General features: G+C 40.4%; 1 protein-coding gene across 1 annotated transcript; it reads right to left on the bottom strand.

Annotated features, from left to right (window-relative positions):
- Positions 1–1375: 1375 nt before the first annotated feature.
- On the bottom strand, positions 1376–9860 carry f9a (coagulation factor IXa). The gene is made up of 8 exons (XM_007254387.4): positions 9665–9860; positions 8609–8784; positions 6717–6741; positions 6460–6573; positions 6098–6229; positions 4558–4868; positions 3542–3668; positions 1376–2039 (listed from the first exon to the last, which is right to left on the bottom strand). Exons 1-8 carry the CDS (start codon positions 9729–9731, stop codon positions 1459–1461), a joined length of 1533 nt encoding a protein of 510 aa, XP_007254449.3. The 5' UTR covers positions 9732–9860; the 3' UTR covers positions 1376–1458.
- Positions 9861–23048: the final 13188 nt, after the last annotated feature.

Raw genomic sequence — 23048 nt, 5'->3', positions numbered from 1 at the left:
AGCTTCATAATGTGGTTTTGCAACGTGACTCTGCTTTGCATGTTATTTGACGGACACTTTAAAAAAAATGTTAATTGAGTTTATTTAGATAACTCAATTTAAATACCTGTATAAATTTTGAAAAAAATTAGCTACTGCATCTACCTCATCTGTTTTCATTTGATATATATAAATATTGCTGTACTAAAAGGTAGTAATTCTAATTTGTGAAAGTTTGGTTTAATGTCAAATAAAATTTAAAATAAAATTGGAAAAAAGTAAGCAATGATATTATTTTGTCATATTTTTTCGAAAAATAACTGAAAACATACATGGTATATCATGATATAAAAAATTCCATATCGTGATATATGATTTTTTTCCATATCACCCAGCACTAGTGCACACTGTTTTTATGTTCCAGTCTATGAAGGAACACATAAGTAGTAGAATAAGTTAACTAGTAACTTAAAAGTGTTAAACAAACCAAAATACTCTGTAAAGCATTTAGGTGCTCTTATCTGGGGAGCTGATGACTCTGATGAACTTATCTTGTGCTACAGAAATAACTCTTGGTGCAGTCCTGATGAGAGCCAGTTTCATCAGAATGTTTTTGATGGTCTTTGTGACTGCACTTAACACTGTGACATTTAAAGAACTGTATGCACTCGTTCACCTTGCCAGCCTTAAGCTATTATACCTCTATATTCGCACTACTGTTATACAGGTTCTGCTTATACTTGTACTGTCATTCCCTCTTTAATCACCCCCCCCCCCCCCATCACTATTGCACTATTGTCTTGTGTCTCTTGTCTCACGTATGTCTATATCCCTGTCCTTGTTGTATTGTACATATACTGTCTCCCATTCTCTTTAATTTATAATCTTATAATCTTATTTTCTGAACTTGCTGTAACTTTTAGGAAGGAGAGAAACCATTTTAATCCTGTGTATGTCCTGTACATGTGCAGTATTGACAATAAAACTACTGGAATTGACTTAAGAATACTTTCAAAGTTCTTAAAGTCCTTTTTTCTTTATTTACATTATTCAAAGTGCTATTCACTGTATACCTGCATCTCTAACTCTTCACTAATTTACAACTGATGCTCTCAAACATTAACATTAAGAGAGAAGAAATTCAAGTAATTAACTCTTGATGAGTTCAGCACAGCTGTTAACTGAAAAACCTGAATTCCAGGTGACTCTACCTCATAAATCTGACTGAGAAACCTGAATTTGTTTAATTATTTTTAATTATTACTAAATAATACCATTTGTTTTCAGTTCATAGTTTGGATTACTTTAGATTTAATACTTTGTATTAATCTGCAATGCAGAATTTATAATAATAAAATTAATAAATAAATAATAAAAACTGAATTTAAGGCATGTCCAAACTTTTGACTCGTAGTGTCATCATTTATTTAAACCAATAAAAAAAATTAAAATCTTGTGAAATGTGGTTAGTAAAAGTTCTCAGACCTCCACATCATTGAGTGGTGCTTTTTTGAGGATGCCCATCACGTACTGTATCCATTTATAGTAGTTACCCAGGCGCGTGTACACCCCATACTTCCCCTTCTTAGCACACTCCTCCCCCCAGCTCACGATGCCAGTCAGGAACCAGGTGCTGCGGTACTGGTTTGCGTGTGGCCCCCCACTGTCCCCCTGACACGCGTCCTTGGCCCCGTCCGAATATCCGGCGCAGAACATGAAGTGCGTGATGCGGTCGCTGCTGCTGTCCTTACACTCGCTTCTGTCCACGAACGGAACCTCCACCTTCTGCAGCGCCGCCGCCGGCCGGCCGTTAAAGCGCTGCCGGCCCCAGCCGCTGACCACCGCCAGGGACCCCGAGTTCAGCAGGGACTCGGTGAAGAGTTTGGGCCCCAGGCAGATGGGCCGGACCTGCTCGGAGAACAGGATGGGGCTGCGCAGGCGGAGCAGGGCCAGGTCGTGGTTGTATAAGCTGAGGGTGGGGTTGTAGCGAGGGTGCACCACGGCCTTCTCCACCTCCAGGTCCTGCTCTGTACTGTCTTTCTTGGATACGTCGTGTTCGCCTGTGGGACACGAGGATGAGTGACAGTCACGAGCAGTTTTAGATTAAACTGTGGAGATAAATGTCTGTGTGAAGTCTTCATTAATAAATCAGGCCCTCAGGCGATTAACATTATTCCTTCTATGATTAAACTCTTCCAAATGGAAAATTGCACATTATCTGATTCAAAATGTTTTTAAAAAAGTAGTTAAAAAGTAACCCACAGGGCCCTATTTTAGTGAGCTACAGGTGAGCAGACAACCGTGCCGATTGATTTAGGGTGTGTCAATGTATCTTTGCTATCGTAACGACTGGAAAAGTACAACTTGCGCAGCTTTAAATGCTCAGAAGGCATGTACTAATTCTCTTAACCCCTTTCAGACCTGAATATGTTCCAGTGATGGAACAATATAAGAATGTTGTCTGTAATGCACACATAATAAGACACTGCAATTCCAACATTAAAACTATATAAAAATAAATAAATTTAACTCAAATTTTTATTCGTACACATGATAAAAAAAGTGTTATAAATCATAAAATTAGTAAAAATGGAAATTACTGCTTTCATTACTTAATTTGTTTTTTAGTGCTGACATTTGAAAAAGGAAACTACTTGATGTTCATAACAATTGACGTAGAGTCTGAAAGGGTTTATTAATCATGGGTGTGTAAAAATAAACCAATCAGCATGTTACTAGCCATTCCCTGTAAGAATCAGGTGCACTCTGACTTTGGCAGATTGCTATTTCAGGGGCGCAGCTACCTAAACGTGCCCAGCACTTTTCAGCAGAGGAAACTGACCTCTGCTGAGGTCATGCTCATTAATTCTGTTTACTGTTGATAAAAAAGTTTGTATAGCTGCCAAAAGGCAAGCGTTATGGCTTTGTGCACTGCTGTGTGTCCATGTGTGAGCAACAAGCAGGGGTGTACAAGTGTTGGAGATATGTTTTTTTTTTTTTCAATACACTGCCAAGATAGCAATGAACATCTTTTCAATGTAACATTTATTAGTTTAATTTTCTGACTGATTTTGACAAAACCTCAATTATTTCATTTTTACATCTGATATATGTATAATTCCACCTATTTTTGTTGCACAATGCAAAAATATAAAAATGTATTCATTACTTTTTTTACGAAATTCTAATTGTGAGAGGGGGAAAATATGAAACTGGAAAATTGGGAAAGCAGATGAAATGCCTGTTTCTTCTTTTACTATACAAAATGAAAAAAAGAAATAATGACATTTTGAGAAAATGAAACTGATCACTGTTACACTGACTGATAAAAACACATAAGCAATTGAATTTAAGCTGAAATCACAGATTCACACAGGTAAATGCAAGTATGGGATGCTTTAATTAAGTAATTTGCATGCTGTTAATGTTAAAATTAGCTATTAATTATTTATTCATTAGGCTCAGCTCCACAGACGCCAGCACAAAACACAGATAGAGTATGTCTTGATTGACAGCTGATGATGGATCTCAGAAGCAGCTCAGGGAACCGCTGGACTCTTACCCACTCTGATGAAGAACGGCGTGCCCTTGCTCTCCTCCAGACAGTGGGCTGCAGTGATGACCCACCTCTCGCTCACTATAGAGCCCCCACAGAACACTTGCTGTGTAGAGCGCACCACCAGCGCCACCTACAGTACAGCAACCAGCCAGACTGAGTTATATACTGAATATATATACTGCATTACATCAGAGCATTTCACTGAATATGAGCTTCAGTGCTGCCTGTACTAATCCAGCTATTCCAGATTAGTCTACTACTGACATTTCTGATTTTAATCCAGCATGAATTATCTTTTATAATTCTTCTTCTAATTATTTGAGTTCAGAGCTCCCTTAGTTTTAAATACAGTATATGTTATATTTGAATCTGACCTTTTCTCCCTTTATAGAGAGACCAATAATCAATAGCAATAGATAATTAATGATATATTTTTCTGTACAGTCAATTGAATTAAAACACACATACACTGACATGCCAAAAGTCATGGGACAGAAATATGATGTAACTTGATCAAGAACAGTTCCCTAATGGAACAGCCAATGAATGCTCACACCCGTATACTGTAAGTTGTGAGGTGTTATCTTTTGAATGACGTATTTAAATTTTGAATTTTGTATTTAATTACTAGCCAATTTCACGTTTCATTTAATTTAATTATTTTTAACATCTACATTTTACATAATTCAAAACCACTTTGTTTTTAAATAGAAAAACCTTGTTTTTAAATGTATTTTTCAATAAATTATGAATATTAATTATGAATAAAATAATATCAATAAATTGTGAAATAAAGGAAGTTTAACCCATTGATAATAGATTGGTATTGATTGTGTTACCTGACCTGTAACACAGATATGTTACCCTGTATGAATCACCTTTTTAAATACTTTACAAATGACATTACATTTATACATTTATTATAATTTATTACACATCCTCCTCTATTAAACTGAATCCAGTTTTAATAGAGCTTTAATTCCTGTGCTGTGAAATTGGCTGACTCTCTCTCTCAGTACCTGCCAGGGAATTTCTCCAGGTGTTGCTTGGGTTCCTCCGACGATGCGTTTCCTGGTGTTGGGAGGTTCTGTGGTGTTATAGACCCACAGGGGTAATTTGGTGCGAGATGGTATGATGCTCTGGGTCTTGCTCTGGTTCACTGGTTTGGTGGTCAGTCTGGTGGTCAGGTTACTGGTCCGGTTGCTGGTAATGGGAGCTCTGGGAACTGCAGGATTCTTGGTTTGGGTCATTGTGCTGTTGGCTGTAATTCCATCTAAAGACCTGGTGGAGCTACTGGCACTGATGGTTCTTATGCCACAGGGAAACGACCCTGTTGATGAACAATTACAAACAGACAAACAGCAATTTATTCAGATTTAAAAGAAACAATCAAGCTCTATATTTTAGATAATAATTGTACGTTTTTAGTGATTTCCATGTTTTTATTGCTCTGTATTACAATTTATCTATTTTATTTACAGTGATTTCCCCAATATATATTCTGAGAAGATCTGATTTAACATAATTCACTCCAGATGTAATATAACGTTCAATCAAGACAATCACAGTCAGAGTTTTACCTTAAATGATGGAAATGAGAAAAAAAGATAAACATTTCAGCATTTATTTCCATATATTTTCATCTCCTCATCATCCCAAACATACCAGCTCATCTGTGAAACACAGTGGAGGGAGTGTCATGGCTTGAGCTTGTATGGTTTCTTCTGAGATGGAGAATACATCTTCACTGATGTAAATTGAACTCAGTAGTCTACAGAAACATTTTGTTGGTCAATTTAAAGAAAGATGCAAGCAGACTGATTAGGAGATCCTTTCTCATGCAGCAAGATAATGACACAACACCCACTGCAGAAGATGGTTTTCATCTTCTGGGGAAGCCTCAGTATTTTTGTTCATGAAGTCTACTGTGAACAGTAGATTGAGAGACCTTCAGTCCTGCCATCTGGAGGTTGTTGATGATCTCACTAACAGTTGTTTTAGGGTTTTTCTTGTAGTTTTCCTTGGTCTGCCTGTTTGGCATCATTATTTAGTACACCAGTGACTACTTTCTTTTTCAGGACATTCCATACGGTTGTACTGGCTTTGGACAATATTTGAGCAATGGCTCAAATAGATTTATTTTTAATCTTCTCTCAGCTTCACAGTTGCTTGGTTTTCAGCCACAGAGAGCTCTCTGGTTTTCATGTTGGTTACTCCTCTAACTATAAACGCACAGCCTGTACAGATAAAACCCAAATCTGAAACTATGTGTAGACATTTACTGCTGTTTTTTATTTGAATAATCAGAGTAAAAGGACAAACCTATGCAATAAAACACACCTGCGTATCACACAACTGTGAATCAGAACCAGATGTAAATACCTAAAAATAAAAGCTGAAATGTTGATTCATGTTGACTCATATTCATATTTGACTCCTTTAATATCAAACCCAAAGGTTTTTAGTTTACAGCAGAAATAAAGGGTTTGAGTCTTACTATTCCAATATTTTTGGTGGAGACTGAATGAAGATTACTGGACAGCAGATTAAACAGATTACCTTCAGGCTGACACTTGACGTCCCCCACCAGCTTGTAGCCCATAGCACAGGAACACTCCGCCCCCCCAGTTCCAGTGCGAGAACAGAAGTGCATGCAGCCTCCGTTATTCACGTCACACTGCCGGGCCGTCACTGAACAACAGCAACAACATTAACATTAACACACAGCTTTAGATTAGTCATGTTGGGTGATGCAGAGTCTTCAGTAAAAACAGCATCAGTTTGTTTGTGTTGGGAAATGTGTGTGAAGTCATCGAATAAATCAGATCATTCTGTCCCACAACTCCTCCTGTTTACTCAGACTGCAGGAGACTGCAGGAGCTGACCCTGGGTCAGTGGTCTGCTGAGATCTTTGCTCTCACCTATTTCACAGTTCTTTCCGGTGAAGCCCGGCTGGCAGCTGCATTCGTACGTCCCGCTCTGGTGCTGACACGTGCCCTGATTCTTACAGGGAGCTGATTTACACAGATTCCCATCTGAAAAATTACAAAATCACAAGACTGCTGTTCTTTACAATTTCCTCATTTTTCATTATTTTTTTTTTTTCAGTTTGCAGTTCAGCAACAAAACCCTGGCTGTTCTGATCAATACGGCTGTTAATGATTAAACAGAGCTGTACCTGTATATCCTGCCCAGAACTCCATCTGAAAAACACAAAAGTAATCCAGCATGTTTACAGTACCTCTCTACTGAGCTGTACAATCATAATAATTCATTAATAACCAGTACAGCCTATTCTAGTAGGTTACTGCACTGTAAATTATAATTAGTTAACATTAGTTAACAATGCTAATCTAAAGTGAAATTGATATTGCTGTACTAACCAATGTTTTTTTGGTGGAATTTACTTTAAATCGTTTAAACTACTATCATATTTTTTGCACTATAAGGCGCACTTAAAATCCTTTAATTTTCCTAAAGTTAGTTATAATACAGTATATGTTATATTTGAATATGACCTTTTCCCCCTTTGCATCAAATTTCAATCCATTATTATATCTGAGACCAATCAATACCAATAAAGGATTTTTATTTTTATCAATAAATTGAGAAGCTCTTTGAATTTCAATCTGAATTGTCTGAAAAGTGCTAAATAAAGAAAGTTAGAGCACTATACAGGAGTTTCAGTTAAGTTCTCCAGCATCGAGGCAGGAGCAGTATTAGCATTAGCCAAAAACCATGCTAAGCTCTAGCTCTTTGGCCATTCAGAAATGAGTATTATCAGCCTGTAGCCTGCTGCTAAACCCAGCTAGTACTGCTGGAGCAGCATTAGCATTACCCACTTACCGCGCTAAGTGCTTTCGTCATTAAAACAAGCTACGTGGGATAAACCTCTAGCTAATATCACCCTGGTTTAATGGAACACTTAGGGTTCTTTAATGTAGCGCTGTCGGGCTGTATTGGTGGAAATCTGGAAATCTAAGCTTACTGTAAATAAACTGAAAGGCTTTACTCAACCAAATAAACAGTTTTCAGAGGAGAAATCTGTGTGGATTTATATCCAGCACTCGTTTGACTTGTCTAAAAATGTTTTTTTTTTGTTGTTTTTTAAGAATTACAGTTTGGTTAACCTAGCTTAGCTTAGCTTAGCTTTACAGATATTGCCACCCAGTGACGAGACCTACTGAATTAGAAGGAAAACATGGCGACACCCCTGTTCCTTACTAGTGTTGCATAATGCGCCTTGTAATCCAGTGCACTTTATTGTGCCAAAAATATGTTTTTTTTTACCTTTTATGCACTTCTACTAATTATTCTATTAATTAACACACACATCTGAATCTGTGTTACTGCTTATCTGTTGATAAGTACGGTGGCCGAGAAAGCCCAACGCAGTGCAAATCGAAAAGCGCTGCAAAACAAAACACATCCATCAAAATTACAACACAGGCGCAGCAACTAGAAAAACGCGCTGCAAATAGAAAAATGCGCTGCAAATAGAAAAACGCGCTGCAAATAGAACCACAACACAAGTGAGTCACAACACAACGGAATTTTCCCGGGGGACCTTAAAAGATACTGTACCAGCTTAGCTGCGTCTTCAGTAACGTCTCGGACTTCACTATGTGTACAAAGGACAATAAGTGGCAAACAAGGCGTTTTGTGAAGCAGAACTTTTAATAATATGCACACAACCGTGGTAATCACAGGTAATAAACATAACTTACTTTTCAGAAGCTTGTTTGCCACTTATTGTCCTTTGTATACAGCTGGTACAGTATCTTTTAAGGTCCCCCGGGAAAATTCTGTTGTGTTGTGACTCACTTCCGTTGTGTTGTGGTTCTATTTGCAGCGCGTTTTTCTATTTGCAGCGCGTTTTTCTATTTGCTGCGCCTGTGTTGTAATTTTGATGGATGTGTTTTGTGCTTTTGCAGCGCTTTTCAATTTGCACTGGGCTGGGCTTTCTCGGCCACCGTAGATAAGTCATCTGCACTAAAAACAATCAGTAATGTAATTTTTTTGAATTTTGTTGGTAATGGATTATTTATTTAAGTAATTTCCCTCACTCACCGTTTTCTCATTGTTTTCAAAAGCTTCCCTGGCCTCCTCCAGACTGCACCTCTCCTCCATACACTCTCTCTCCACGTTCCCCTGCAGGAACTCCTCGAACGCCCCAGTGTTCGCCCGCCTGAGCCTCCGCAGAACAGAGTCTGCCTCCTGTTCGTCCAGGAACACAGTCCCAGGGGCTACAGCCAGAGGAACACAGTGAGACACAGTGAGCAGAGTCAACACTGTTTTATTTAATATAAAAAACACCATAGATGGAGGAATTTTAAATTCCTGAACAACTTCAGAAGCGGAACGTCTCATCTGACCCCGCTCTGACACCCATTCTTGGCATAAACAGATGCATCTCAAAAACATAGAATATCATTGACAAGTTACTTTATTTCAGAAATTCAGCTCAAAATCTGAAACTCCTATATTATATAGATGTATTACACACAGAGTGACCTATTTTAAGAGTTTATTTATTTTATTGTTGATGATTATGGCTTACAGCCAATGAAAACCCTAAAAATCAGTGTCGGTAAAAACTCAATCACTTCATGCTTCCTTCTGCTGACAACTTTTATGGAGATGCGGATTTCATTTTTCAGCAGGACCTGGCACACTGCCAAAAAATATGTTTTTTTTTATGTTTTCCTACACTGTAAATGCAGACTATGAAGGAACACATAAGGAATCATGTTGTAACTTAAAAGTGTTAAACCAACAAAATACTATGTGAAGCATTTAGGTGCTCTTATCTGGGGAGCTGTTAACTTGCGGTTTCTGAGGCTGGAAACTCAATCCAGCCTCAATGAACTCTTTGTACAGAAAAGTGTGAGAATAAAGAACCCTTTTAAAGTTTAAAGACCTTTCATGTATACAGAGTACAAAGATATACAAAGTATTACTCTATACTGTACTGATGTGTTTATTTTAAGTATAGAGTTTAAACTGCTTGTGCCGAAAGAGCCCACATCCCCCCGTTTGGTGCAGTGGGTGATGGTGCAGTGGGTGATGGTGCAGGAGGTGATGGTGCAGCAGGTGATGTGTGGTGGGAGGTATGGAGGGTCTTACCTGCTGAGATGTGTAACCTCTGCTGCAGCAGCAGCCATGAGAGCAGGAGCAGAGAGCGCACTGCCATTCCACCAAAAACAGATTTATTCTTTCACCACGCTGCAGTCGGAGGCCTGATCACCCCAGCCTGCACTCCAAAGTGCACACGGCCTGTTTACTCTACCCACACACAGCCCTGCAGCTCCCAGTGTGTATGAGTGTGTGTGTGTGCATGAGACAGAAAGAAAGAGTGAGGGAGTATTTCTCTCTCTCTCTGTATGTGGTGTGTGTGTGTGGGGGGGAAGGGGGGTTATTGTGAAGTCTATTCAGAACTAATTAAACATTAACAGCATCTCTTTTCCCCATTAGCTCTGACAGTGGGCTGTAATTGCAGATGCTGTTGAATAGAGTCATGCAGTGAATTGGTTTTAAAACACATTAAAATGAATTATTTAAATGAATTATTTAAATGAATTATTTAAATCAGATATCATTTGTATCCCTGGTCATTTAATTTGGATTTAGATGTGTGTAGCAGGAAAACAATGCTAATTAAATGCATTAGTTAGATGTTGAACCATGTTATCAACATGCTAAAAGTCAGACACATGTATAGGTTTTGAGGTGCTATCTTGTGAGTGAAATAAGTAAAGTTGAACACTGGCCATCATACTCATGGCAAGGCGACATTATGGGAATTAATTCATGTTTTAATGATTGTGACAAGAGACTCTGGTAGAAACCATTACATCCATATGCAATTCACTTCAGTGCAGTGTTCCTTAAATTTCCTAAGACAAGCCAAAAGACATGAAATATTTAACGTCTAAAATTAACAAAGCTACATTTCTAACAATCAGTAATTTTGGGAGAAACTATATGAGTCTATCCAGGATTTTGTAGCTTTTTGATGAGTTGTCTGAATTATATTCGCTTATCTGATGGTTCTTTAGTAATATTTGTATATTGGAATTGTATATTGTCTGTGTTAAATTTATAATATGCTTTTGCCTGACCCCTCTTTCCCACCCCTTCTCTGTTGTTAAACATTTGTAAAAGCCAAAGACAAAAGACATAGGGCCTGCTATTAGTTATATCTATTAGTCTTATGACTTTTGGCATGTTAGTATAATTTTAAACTAATATACAGTACCAGTCAAAAGTTTGACACACCTCCTCTCATTCAATGTGTTTCTTTCTTTGATGTTTTTTTACATAGTAAATTTATTATTGAAGACTATTAAAGCTATACAGGAACACATGCAGTATCTTCTAAGTATCACATTTATCTTTGAGGACAGATCTGCACTCTCTTGGTATTTTAATGTCAGTGTCTTCATGAAGGAGAGTCACCTGGAATAGTTTTCTCAGCGTCTTGAAGGAAGGAGTTCCTGTAGGTGCTGAACAATTGTTGCTACTTCTTGTGAAGGACTAACACTTATTTACTACGTAATTCCATATGTGTCCCTTAATTGTTTTCATGTCTTTAATATTAATCTACAATGTAGAACATAAATTAAATTAAGAAATTAAAAAATATATTGAATGAGAAGGTGTGTCCAAACTTTTAATTATTACATAATATTTATTGTAACAGCCAGACAGATATTTACACATATATATACACACACATCTATATGTATGTTAATAAATCTGGAACCTCAGCAGTGTCCAGTAATATTAGATCACTGTACGTTTCTACATCGTCCACTAGATGGCGCTCAAACTCCAATTAATGTGTTTTCTAGAGGATGATTTCTGCTGGTAAAAGAATACACTGCACAAATACAGTACTTTGAAAATATATTTCTTGTTCTTTGAGTCTACACAAAAAATGTATACTTATATAGTTTTTATAATAACAGAATTTGGATAATGGTAATATCATACATTGAGATAATGCTGCAGAGGATTGTGCAGTTTAACTTTTGGGGACCTTTTAACCCATTAGAGCCTAAGCCCATTTCTGAATATTGATGCTAAATTCAAAATTTAATCAGGTGAATTCAGTGAGCAGCTCATTCATGTTTTGTTTTTTTAATGATGGCACATGACTGTAGAAAAAAAAAACTGTTTCTAAAAACCTACCAAGACATGAACCCACCATCCACCTGAACTGACAGATCGAGCAAGGAGAGCACTGCTCAGAGAAGCAGCCAAGAGGCTCAGGTTGTAAGGTGACAAGATGTAAAAAACGTTCAAGGGGTATGAATACTTTTGCAAGCCACTGTACTGTGCCTCAGCTTTTAGTTTCAGGCCATTATATCTTTGGAGTCGGTCATTTGCCAGGGTCTGAAAGACTTTACATGAAGTGTAACACTCTGAACTCGTTACAGCGTCCCACTGCAGACATTAATTCATGAGCACCCATCCCCTCATCCCCCCTCATCCCTTCATCCCTTCATCTCCCATTCTGCCCATTACACATCTCCATCAGCTCCACTGGGTCCAGTTCCTACTGTCCACTGCTGCTTCTACCAGAGGCACCATGAGAGAAATGGAGGTTAAACATTGCTCACTGAGGCAGCTAAGCTTTACCATATGTCTAATAAACACATATAGCAGAGCTCTGAGTGGTCCAGTGGGCTAAGTGCTGCCACTGTGAGATCGCCGGTTCGAATCCTGTTCATTGGCCTTGTTCTCTCTGGGTGGGTAGATGGCGCTCTTTCCCCTCATCACTTCTAGGGTGATTTCAATCAGCACAAGGCATTTGTGAGCTGATGTATCGGAACCAAAGGATGAATAAAGGATAGTCTGGCCCCCTGGCCAAAGAGTTGCATTCCTTCAGAGCTAGAGTGACCACTGGTCTCTTTACTGTTTGATTATTAAAGGGAAAACATGAAACTAGTCAAATAGTCAAGTGAAATCACACAGTGTTAAGGATAGCATTCATCAGACACATGCTTGTCTTAAATTTAAATAATTGCACAATTTCTAAATTAATTTGTGTCTCTGCGCTTAAAAGAAATTGAACATACTAATTTTAAAACAATACAAATTCAGAAACATTACTTAAAAGGGCCCGAATCGCACATTTGCAACAAAACGTCTATTATGAAATATAGTAGCTTGCCTGGCAATTTGTAGATCCCTAGAAAGTAAAGAAGCCATGGTAAATTACTTCTATGGACGTCAAGGGACCCATAGCAGGGGCCCTTGTGATCAAGGGCCCACTAAGGGCCCACTTTCTTCTCTCTAGGGCCCCCTGTTAGGGGCTCTCATAACCAGAGCCCTCTAAAAATATGCCCCCCTCTTTCCTAAGACCCCTAGCCAGAAGTCGAAGTGAGAGCAGTGCCACAACACATCATCCATTTTCATAAAGGGCCCAAAAGCATGGCTAGAGCCCCCAAAAGCATGGATAGGGCCCCCAAAAGCATGGTTAGAGCCCCCAAAAGCATGAATAAGGCCCCCTAAAAGCATGGCTAGAGCCCCCAAAATCATGGCTAGAGCCCCCAAAAGCATGAATAAGGCCCCCAAAAAGCATGGCTAGAGCCCCCAAAAGCATGGCTAGAGCCCCCAAAAGCATGGATAGGGCACCCTAAAAGCATGGCTAGGGCCCCCCAAAAGCATGGCTAGAGCCCCCAAAAGCATGGCTAGAGCCCCCAAAAGCATGGCTAGAGCCCCCAAAAGCATGGATAGGGCACCCTAAAAGCATGGCTAGGGCCCCCCAAAAGCATGGCTAGAGCCCCCAAAAGCATGGCTAAAGCTCCCAAAAGCATGGCTAGAGCCCCCAAAAGCATGGCTAAAGCTCCCAAAAGCATGGCTAGAGCCCCCAAAAGCATGACTAGAGCCCCCAAAAGCATGGCTAGAGCCCCCAAAAGCATGGCTAAAGCTCCCAAAAGCATGGCTAGAGGCCCCAAAAGCATGGCTAGAGCCCCCAAAAGCATGGCTAGAGCCCTTAAAAGCATGGCTAGAGGCCCCAAAAGCATGGCTAGAGCCTCCAAAAGCATGGCTAGAGCCCCCAAAAGCATCGCTAGAGGCCCCAAAAGCATGGCTATGGCCCCCAAAAGCATGGCTAGGGCCCCCAAAAGCATGGCTAGAGGCCCCAAAAGCATGGCTAAAGCCCTTAAAAGCATGGTTAGAGCCCCCAGAAGCATGGCTAGAGCCCCCAGAAGCATGGCTAGAGCCCCCAAAAGCATGGCTAGAGCCCTTAAAAGCATTGCTAGAGCCCCCAGAAGCATGGATAGGGCACCCTAAAAGCATGGCTAGGGCCCCCCAAAAGCATGGCTAGAGCCCCCAAAAGCATGGCTAAAGCCCCCAAAAGCATGGCTAGAGGCCCCAAAAGCGTGGCTACAGCCCCCAAAAGCATGGCTAGAGCCCCCAAAAGCATGAATAGAGTCCCCAAAAGCATGGCTAGAGCCCTTAAAAGCATGGCTAGAGCCCCCAGAAGCATGGCTAGAGCCCCCAAAAGCATGGCTAGAGCCCCCAAAAGCATGGCTAGAGGCCCCAAAAGCATGGCTATGGCCCCCAAAAGCATGGCTAGGGCCCCCAAAAGCATGGCTAGAGGCCCCAAAAGCATGGCTAAAGCCCTTAAAAGCATGGTTAGAGCCCCCAGAAGCATGGCTAGAGCCCCCAGAAGCATGGCTAGAGCCCCCAAAAGCATGACTAGAGCCCCCTAAAAGCATGGCTAGAGCCTCCAAAGGCATGGCTAGAGCCTCCAAAAGCATGGCTAGAGCCCTTAAAAGCATGGCTAGAGCCCCCAGAAGCATGGCTAGAGCCCCCTAAAAGCATGGCTAGAGCCTCCAAAAGCATGACTAGAGCCCCCTAAAAGCATGGCTAGAGCCTCCAAAAACATGGCTAGAGTCCCCAAAAGCATGGCTAGAGCCCTTAAAAGCATGGCTAGAGCCACCAAGAGGCCTCGGGTCAAAGTCCCTAATAGTCAGAGGATCCTTAAAATGGAGAGCCCTCAGAAAATAAAAACATATTGTATCATAAATGTTGATTGACATCGCAAAATGTTTTGGGTCAGGGCCCCCCCAGGGCCCCCTGACCTCAAGGGCCTCTGGGCGCTGGCCACACTGGCCGGGTCAGTAATCCAGCCATGTCAGAACTGAGTTGCTGCGCTTTCCTCTGAGTGCACTGTGATGCTACTCGGCAATGCTAAATCTGACTTTACATGTGTCGGAGGAGGCATGTGCTGGTCTTCACCCTCCTGGTGTTGGGGCATCACTAGTCCTATTGAGTGGGTTGGGTAATTGGCCGTGTAAAATTGGGGAGAAAATGGGAAAAAAATTGAAATAAAATAAAAAAAATAATAATAATAAGCACATATAGCATGCTGTTAGCAGCTGTGGCATCTGCAGACCCCCTCATTGCTGGGAGAAGGCTTGTAGGGTGGCAGGGGTCGGTGTAGGTATTGGGAAAAATGCTGAATAAGCACCCTGGATGAAACCCAGTCTCTGGTTCAGTTCCACTGTTAGCCTATCCACCCCATCGGACCCACCAAGCCCCTGCCTCAGGGACCCCCCGGGCTTCTCGGATGGAGCAGTCATATCGACCACAGGCTTTTTCATCTCATCCAGCCATTACTGGCCTGAATTATTCATACTTAAGTAATTAACACTGGCCATCAACCCCGCCGTGTGAGAGGCACTCAGTGGAGGCAGGCGGCGGTGGCAGAAAGTTTTAGGCACGAGAGGGGGTGTTGATAAGAGCCTCTCCTACAAAGCAATCAACAAACAGTGTAATTGTAGCCTGAGGCCATTTCACAGAACATGAATAATTATGACTGGATCACTCAAAACTTTTTAAATGCTGTCAATTAATGGCTGCACAAGCTTTTGTCCTTGAACCGGTCTTGAATCGTGAATCAGTTGCATTTTATATAATGCAGCAAAAAAGTAAGCCTATAGTCATGATCAGAAGAAAACTCGCGCAGATGCGCTAATGCAAAAAACAATTTTTTAATTCATTTAGACATATCAAAAAATGAGAGACATTCCAGGGGTCAAAACATGGCAGGGCAATATTAAAGGCAAGGTCAGTAAATGAGACAGACAACACAGGCAAGGGTAACATTAAACAAAGCAATACTCAGTGAGGAGTGTGTGGAGTGAAGATGTATTTATACTCAGGGGAACAGGTGAAATCAATACTCTGGTGATTAGCTTCCTGGTAGTGCTGTGTGCAGTGTGATATGGTAGCGCAAGGGGGTGATGAGGTGCATTCTGGGTATCGTAGTCCGGAGGCTGGAGATCACAGCTAGAGCTGCACCTCCAGCGCCAGGCGTGACACCTATATCATTTATCAAGTTTTTACTTTACCCAATTAAGCAGAGACTTCACAGCAAACAATAGAATAATACAATTGTTTAGAAACTGGCTTTTCTTAAAGAGGACATGTTTGTACACAAGTTAGATTAGGTCTATGGTCTATAAAGAGATCTCACCAGCTCTATTCTTAATAGTTTCAGTGCCAGGATGGTTCTATGCAGGAATAAGGGAGGCATCCAAACGGCTCATAGAAACTTATGATTCCCAACACCTAACTCTTTCAGCTGATTTACAGAAAACAGATCTATCTATCTGGTACCTACTTGCAGGCCTAATTTTTCATCCGAAAAATTAGACCGTTCTCATCCTGGTGCAAGCGGTCGTCATCTCACGCCTCGACTACTGCAATGCCCTGCTAACTGGCCTCCCGGCCTGTGTAGTAAAACCACTCCAGATGATCCAGAACGCAGCAGCACGTCTGGTCTTCAACCAACCAAAACGGGCACATGTCACCCCGCTGCTCATTGAGCTCCATTGGCTACCAGTTGATGCTCGCATCAAATTCAAAGCTCTTACAATCGCCTACAAGGTGATGACAGAACAGGCTCCTTCCTACCTGCACTCGCTCCTGAAGGCTTACGCTACCTCCCGGCCGCTGCGCTCCTCCAGTGAACGTCGCCTCGCTTTGCCAAAAACTCACACAAAGCAATCCAGACTGTTCTCATACAGAGTTCCCCAATGGTGGAACAAACTACCTTCCACTACCAGATCAGGAGAATCTCTCGCTATCTTTAAGAAACTCCTGAAGACAGAGCTCTTCAAAGAGCACTTACTCTCTTAACACCTCTAACACACTAACTACTTCTAACCCCATTTCCTTCTTCCTCTCCTTCACTCCTCTATCCTATTATTCCCCTGTGTCCTCCTTTTATCCCTATCCAAAGATGTTTCTCCTTTAAACTTATTTTACATTGTACTTGACTATTGTAAGTCGCTTTGGACAAAAGCGTCTGCCAAATGTAATGTAATGTAATGTAAAAGGCCTCGCCCCAACTCAGGACAGCATTCAGGACAGTGTTTAGCCTTAAGGTTTTTACACACTAAATGCGTTCCGCATGTGCTGCCGCTCTACTAAATGCTGGTCAGTTGTGTTTTGCATTGTGCTGCTGCTGAGGCGGAGCGTCTCCTGCTGATAATAGGCGGAGTCACGTCTGCGACCAGAGTTTTGTAGTATTGAGTGGCTACAGCTTCTGTAGATCTGTATCTGTCTCTCACCCTCTCATCCTCCTGTCATCTCTATATAAATGTAGGGATGTGTGGTACAGCTGAGGATGTTCACTAATCGCTAATATCAGTCTCTCACCCATGTTTTTTGTTGTTTGGACTACAGATTTTACCTGGGAGCGTCAGTTCACATCAAGCGTTTCCTGCCGCAGTACTGCTTGCCGCAAGGTCAAAGTTGAACCATATTGAACTTTGACCGTGGTAAGCGGCAGCGCAGTAGAGATGTGGTTATGGGCGGGGAAACGCGCCGCGTTCCGCTCTGCTCCGCGGCAGCAATGCACCGCTCTACTGCTAGAGAGCAATTGAATCCTATGGGGGTCAGCGTACCACGCCACGCCTACCGCGTGCAGTGTGTGAGCACCTTTACTCACAAGATAACACCTTACAACCTAAACAGATGTGACCCTTCCAGTTTACATATTGCTGTACCATGATACTGGGAAAAAATAAGAGACCACTTAAAAATTTAAAGAGTTTCTTTATTTTATTTTTTTTTACCAAATTGAAAATCTCTGGAATATAATCAAGAGGAAGATGGATGATCACAAGCCATCAAACCCCATTTAAGCTGAGCTGCTTATTTTTTTGCACCAAGGTTAAAGGCATAAAGTTATCCAAAGCAGTGTGTAAGACTGGTGAAGGAGAACATGCCAAGATGCATGAAATTATGTGATTAAAAAACAGGATTATTCCAACAAATGTTGATTTTTTTGAACTCCTAAAACTTTATGAATATGAACTTGTTTTCTTTGAATTATTTGAGGATATTTTTTGTTATTTCAGCCATTTATTATTTTATGAAATTTATTATTTAAATGACAATATTTTTATTTGGAATCTGGGAGAAATGTTGTCTGTAGTTTATAGAATAAACAAAAAAAAAATTTACTCTAACTTATATCTATAAATAGCAAAATCAGAGAAATTGATTTAGAAACTGAAGTGGTCTCTTAATTTGTTCAGAGTTTTTTTTTTAGTACAGTAAAATGCATTGAAATGATTATTCGTGGTAATCAGCTGTACACTACAGATGCAGCAGATTAGAACAGAGAGTGATTAGATTGATAAACGCTGGTCTATTTATTTAACAGTCATGCTGCCAGCGTCCACAGCTATTTAATGAGATTAATGGAGCTCTACTGTATAGAACGTGCTGTTTAATGCATCAGTTTGTCAGTTCTGCGCTCCTGTTGGGGTTGAAGGCCGTGTAGTTACAGAGTTGAGGATTGGTCAGATGTACAGAGGTGGCCTGTGTGTTTTGAGGAAGATGAATGGCGGTGTGCTGGAGAAGCAGGTGATTTATAGAGCAGCATCATTGATTTCCATGCTGTGTGTCTCCAGTCTGCCACAAGCTGTGGAGGAACTGGGGATTGGTGCCATCTCCAATTAGACCCTCGACCATAAAAACCAGAGCGATCGATGGTGGACCATTTCTTCACCAGAGAGCGGCACGGCAGGCCTTGGCTGGGCTGCGGCGTTCCTTTAATCACGTGCTCAAGGGATTCATCAGGCAGTGGGGACCATTTGTCCAGTCTCATTGTGGGCCTTATTGTAGGAACAGTTGCCTGGTGCCTGGCAGAAGGATTGGATTAATGCCTGTAGGCTTTTTTGAGCTTTTAAAAAATATTTTGGATCTGTTTGAATGAGTGAAATCTGTTTAGAATGATATTAATTAAAATTGCAACACTAAAGAAGCATAGACCTATTATTTAAGAAAAATATTTATTAAGAACAGCTACACACAGCGCTGCAAGTCAAATGCATAATGCAAACAAGTGGACGAGGTTATGTACGAGCTGTTTGATTATAACATTTTAACTTTTTAAAAACACAGTTTGATTTGTTGCTTTGCTATATTGTGATTTATCACTCCATATCTTTATATAAAATAAAAATAGCATTAAAAATCAGACAACCTACGACATAGATCATTTTCTTGAGCCTGACCCAAACCTGGCCCAAAGAAAATGATGGGAAATCTCAGCAGAGAATACTAACTCTACTCTGCTGCTGCTCCATGTTAAGCTGATTACACACTGAATGTGTTATGTGCAGTGCTCACTGATGCATGATGCAAATATCTGTCGCGTATCCCATTGAAAACAATGGAACACAGGAACCTCTTCTTGTATTTCCGTAATCTATGTTATTTATTTATTGTTCCTGTGTTCCAATGTGCTCACGTGTTTTGTTGGGGCGCATTTTAGAGCAAGAACTCTTGGAGAGTAAATGTTTTGAGCTGGAGTTCAGCTCGGCTTATGCTGAGAGGAGGGGCTTCATAATATATTAAAGCAGTGATCGTGTGGAAGTGTGTTGTTTTGGTGAATGGTGGTGAAAGGTGATGTATGGTGAGGCTGATGGTGATGTAGGTGTGGAGTGGATCTCAGTGTTAACTGTATCAGGAAAGAGCTGACGGAGGAGCAGCTTCACCAACTACAGGCTGATTTATGATCTGCTGCTGTAAAGCACTTACTGAATTACACACACACACACACACACACCACTTACACACACACAGTGTATCTCCTGGTCTGGTCTTCTTTCAGCAGAGTGTTACAGTATAAGCATGTCCACTCAGTGGCAGCATTACACACTCTGCTCATCCTCATTCACCACTCGCACACACAGCCCTCACAGGGATTTACAGCTGATTGTAGAGGTCTGGCCTTGGTGCGTGTACACAGAGTTTATCAGACTGGCTGTTCTGTATAGCTGATTTACTTTAAACCAGAGAATATGAGCAAAAACACTTTGAAATAACCAAAGAAAAGACTGATTTAAAGATTTACCAACACAATTTATCTAAATTAACAGTGTATAGTAGTCAGCAGCATGACCGAAATTTCAGTTTCACTATAAATTTAAGCATGATCAATTATATAAAAAAGGAAAAAACAGAGTGACCAAATTTACCCCAATTATCGTATGACTGTCATGTCCTTGTCCTGTCCTTTGTCAGCCTCCATTTTTTATCTTCCTTTGTTTGTTGTCTCTCCATATTTCTCCTTGTCTCCACCCATTTTTCCAGTTCGCTCCATGTGTATTTAAGCTTTTTTCTTTTTTTTTTTGTACCTGGGTGTGGACTCTGTCGTGTATGTTTGTGTGCTGTTGGACAAATGAATTTCCCCATTGGGGATTAATAAAGTATCTATCTATCTATCTATCTATCTATCTATCTATCTATCTATCTATCTATCTATCTATCTATCTATCTATCTATCTATCTATCTATCTATCTATCTATCTATCTATCTATCTATCTATCTATCTATCTATCTAAGCTCCTGTGTTTTCAGTGTTTGGTTGTCTGGTCTTGTGTGTGTTTGAACAGGCAGGTTGCTGTTTCTTTATTTTGTTAGATTCTTAGAACTGTGTTATGAACTTGTTATGCTTAAAGGTGATACTGTATATGTAGAAGCTGAAGGTATTGGCCAGCATTTCGGTCTGCTGGTTGAGAACCTCAGACATTATGCAGCAGGATTAGCCAACAGACTTCGTCTGATGGAGGGATCTGTACTTACTGTCTGTGCGGGAAATTCAATACTTTACTTTTAAATTATGAGTTTTGTGCTTGTATCACAGTTAATTCTTGATGAATATAGCCAAGCTGGTTGTGTTCTCTTTTTGTATTTTTGCTTGGGTCTCGACTGCCCCTATAAACATTTATTTTATTCATTTTATTAGTGAACCTCAGACAGTACACAGTAGGATTAGCCAGAAGACTTTGTCTGAGTGAGGGATCTGTACCTACTGTCCAAAGCAAAGTCAGCAGATGAGGGAGATGTAAGCTGGCTGACCAGTTAACAGTGTGAAGGACTGTCGGTCGTGTTTATGGTGGTGTCTGTAGTTGGGCCTTATCTTATAGCGTGTTCTGGATTAAATTAATGAAATATTTAAAGAGGACACCGGCTGGCGAGTTCTGTTCTCTTTAGAAGAGACTGATTGGTCTCTGGAGACAGTGGAAGAAGCAAGGTCATGCTGAGTACTGGATTAAACTCACTTCAGAGTAAGCAACACTAAAAAAGCTGGGACAGTTTAAGAGCTACAAAACCAAACTTGCTCGAAAAAAAACATGAAAATCTAATTCTCCCCAAAACCACCAGCACACAATCCAGCCTAAGAATAGCTCTGTGTTTGAGAACAGTCTTATGCACCAAAACCATGGGCTCGATTTCCTCAGTCTGTGGAATTAAAAGTGACTCACCACATTTTCTTTTCCTCCTTGAAAATGGAGCACAGACGTCAATCACTCCGTGGGGAATGTTTACCCTGCTGCTGGTCCCGGGGGGGGGGGGGGGGGGGGGACGGCGGAGGCGTCTGTTGGTGTGTTTTCAATCACAGCAGCAAAATGAGCTCAAATTATTATTTAAGTGAATTACATATAATTTTGTATATGGATCACCTTCTGCTTGTGGGCCTGAGGTGTTGTAAAAATTACAATTAATAACGTCTACACGCTACATGACGTTCAAACCAACATTGCATGTCATTATATTTACCTTATGTTTACCTCACTTTTTGCATGCTTTTGTGTTTTTACTTTGAGTCTCGACTGCCCCTCATAAACACTCCAAGTGAGAAAAAAATTTTAAAGATCTGCCATTTTAGTCATTTTCGTTGAGAACCTTGGACACTACATGGTAGAATCAGCCAGGAGACCTTGTCTGAGGGAGGGATCTGTACCTACTGTCCAAAACAAAGTCAGCAGATGAAAGAGATTTCAAAAGTAAGAACTTTCAAATACTGTGCAAGTTTTGTGCTTCTATCCCAGTTAAGCATGAACTAGCTTGTTCAAGTTTTAAAATTTAGCACAAGCTAACACTAATGTGTGGTAACTGCTACGTGTAAACATGGGGTGTGGCCAGCAACAGCTTATTTGCATAAAAGTGACAGAGCACATAAACGGCTCATTCTAAAAAGTGACTGAAACTGGTAGGAATAGAGCTGGTGAGATCTTGATCTTTATGTGAGAGTGATTTTGTGAAAAGAACATCATGAATATGTTTTATATAGCTCATAGACTTATTCCAACTTGTGTAAAATGAGATATGGATATAAATCAGATTTTATTACTACATATGAAAGTGACCCAAATTAGAATTGAAAATGAATAATAGAATGCAGAGGCAGAGCATACCCCTGGCAACTAGGACAGAGCTTCATGTGAAGTTTCGGTTTCATCTTTGCTTGCATTACAGGAGCTATCAAGGAGTTCCAGTGGCTTATTACAGAGAGTAGGCACATAATGCAGTCATGCCCACTTCTTTGACTGACGCCCTTGGTTTCTTTAAACTTTTTTATTTCGCTTTTTATTTTCCTTTAACTCTGCAGACACATTGTCCTCTGGCTGTGCTTTGTTTCTCGAAATTCAAAAATGTACTACAGCTCTGGAAAAATATAAGAGACCGCTTAAAAATGATGAGTTTCTTTGATTTTACCAAATTGAAAACCTTTGCAATATAATCAAGAGGAAGATGGATGATCACAAGCCATCAAACCAAACTGAACTGCTTGAATTTTTGCACCAGGAGTAAAGGCATAAAGTTATCCAAAAGCAGTGTGTAAGACTGGTGGAGGAGAACATGCCAAGATGCATGAAAACTGTGATTAAAAACCTGGATTGTTCCACCAAATATTGATTTCTGAACTCCTAAAAAGAAACTGGATTCTATCTTTCTAGTAGAACTACTGTTAGTGTATCCTGTAAATAGACATGGTTAATGTGTGTATTACTGAAGTATCTAGTGAACTTAACAAAGCTTACATGAGCAATATTTAATCTTTCAGATATCTGATACTGTAAGTTATGAAACAGCAGGATTTTTTTCTCTGTGGAGGGATTTAAACGTTACCCGTCGCTCCTCTCATCAGTCTCACTCCTCTGTTATAGAGCTCTTTTTCTCCTCCAG

Source organism: Astyanax mexicanus, chromosome 10 (genome assembly GCF_023375975.1).
Source record: "Astyanax mexicanus isolate ESR-SI-001 chromosome 10, AstMex3_surface, whole genome shotgun sequence".
Taxonomy (NCBI): Eukaryota; Metazoa; Chordata; class Actinopteri; order Characiformes; family Acestrorhamphidae; genus Astyanax; species Astyanax mexicanus.
The sequence above is the reverse complement of the archived record's forward strand: the minus strand, read 5'-3'. Positions and strand labels throughout refer to the sequence as shown.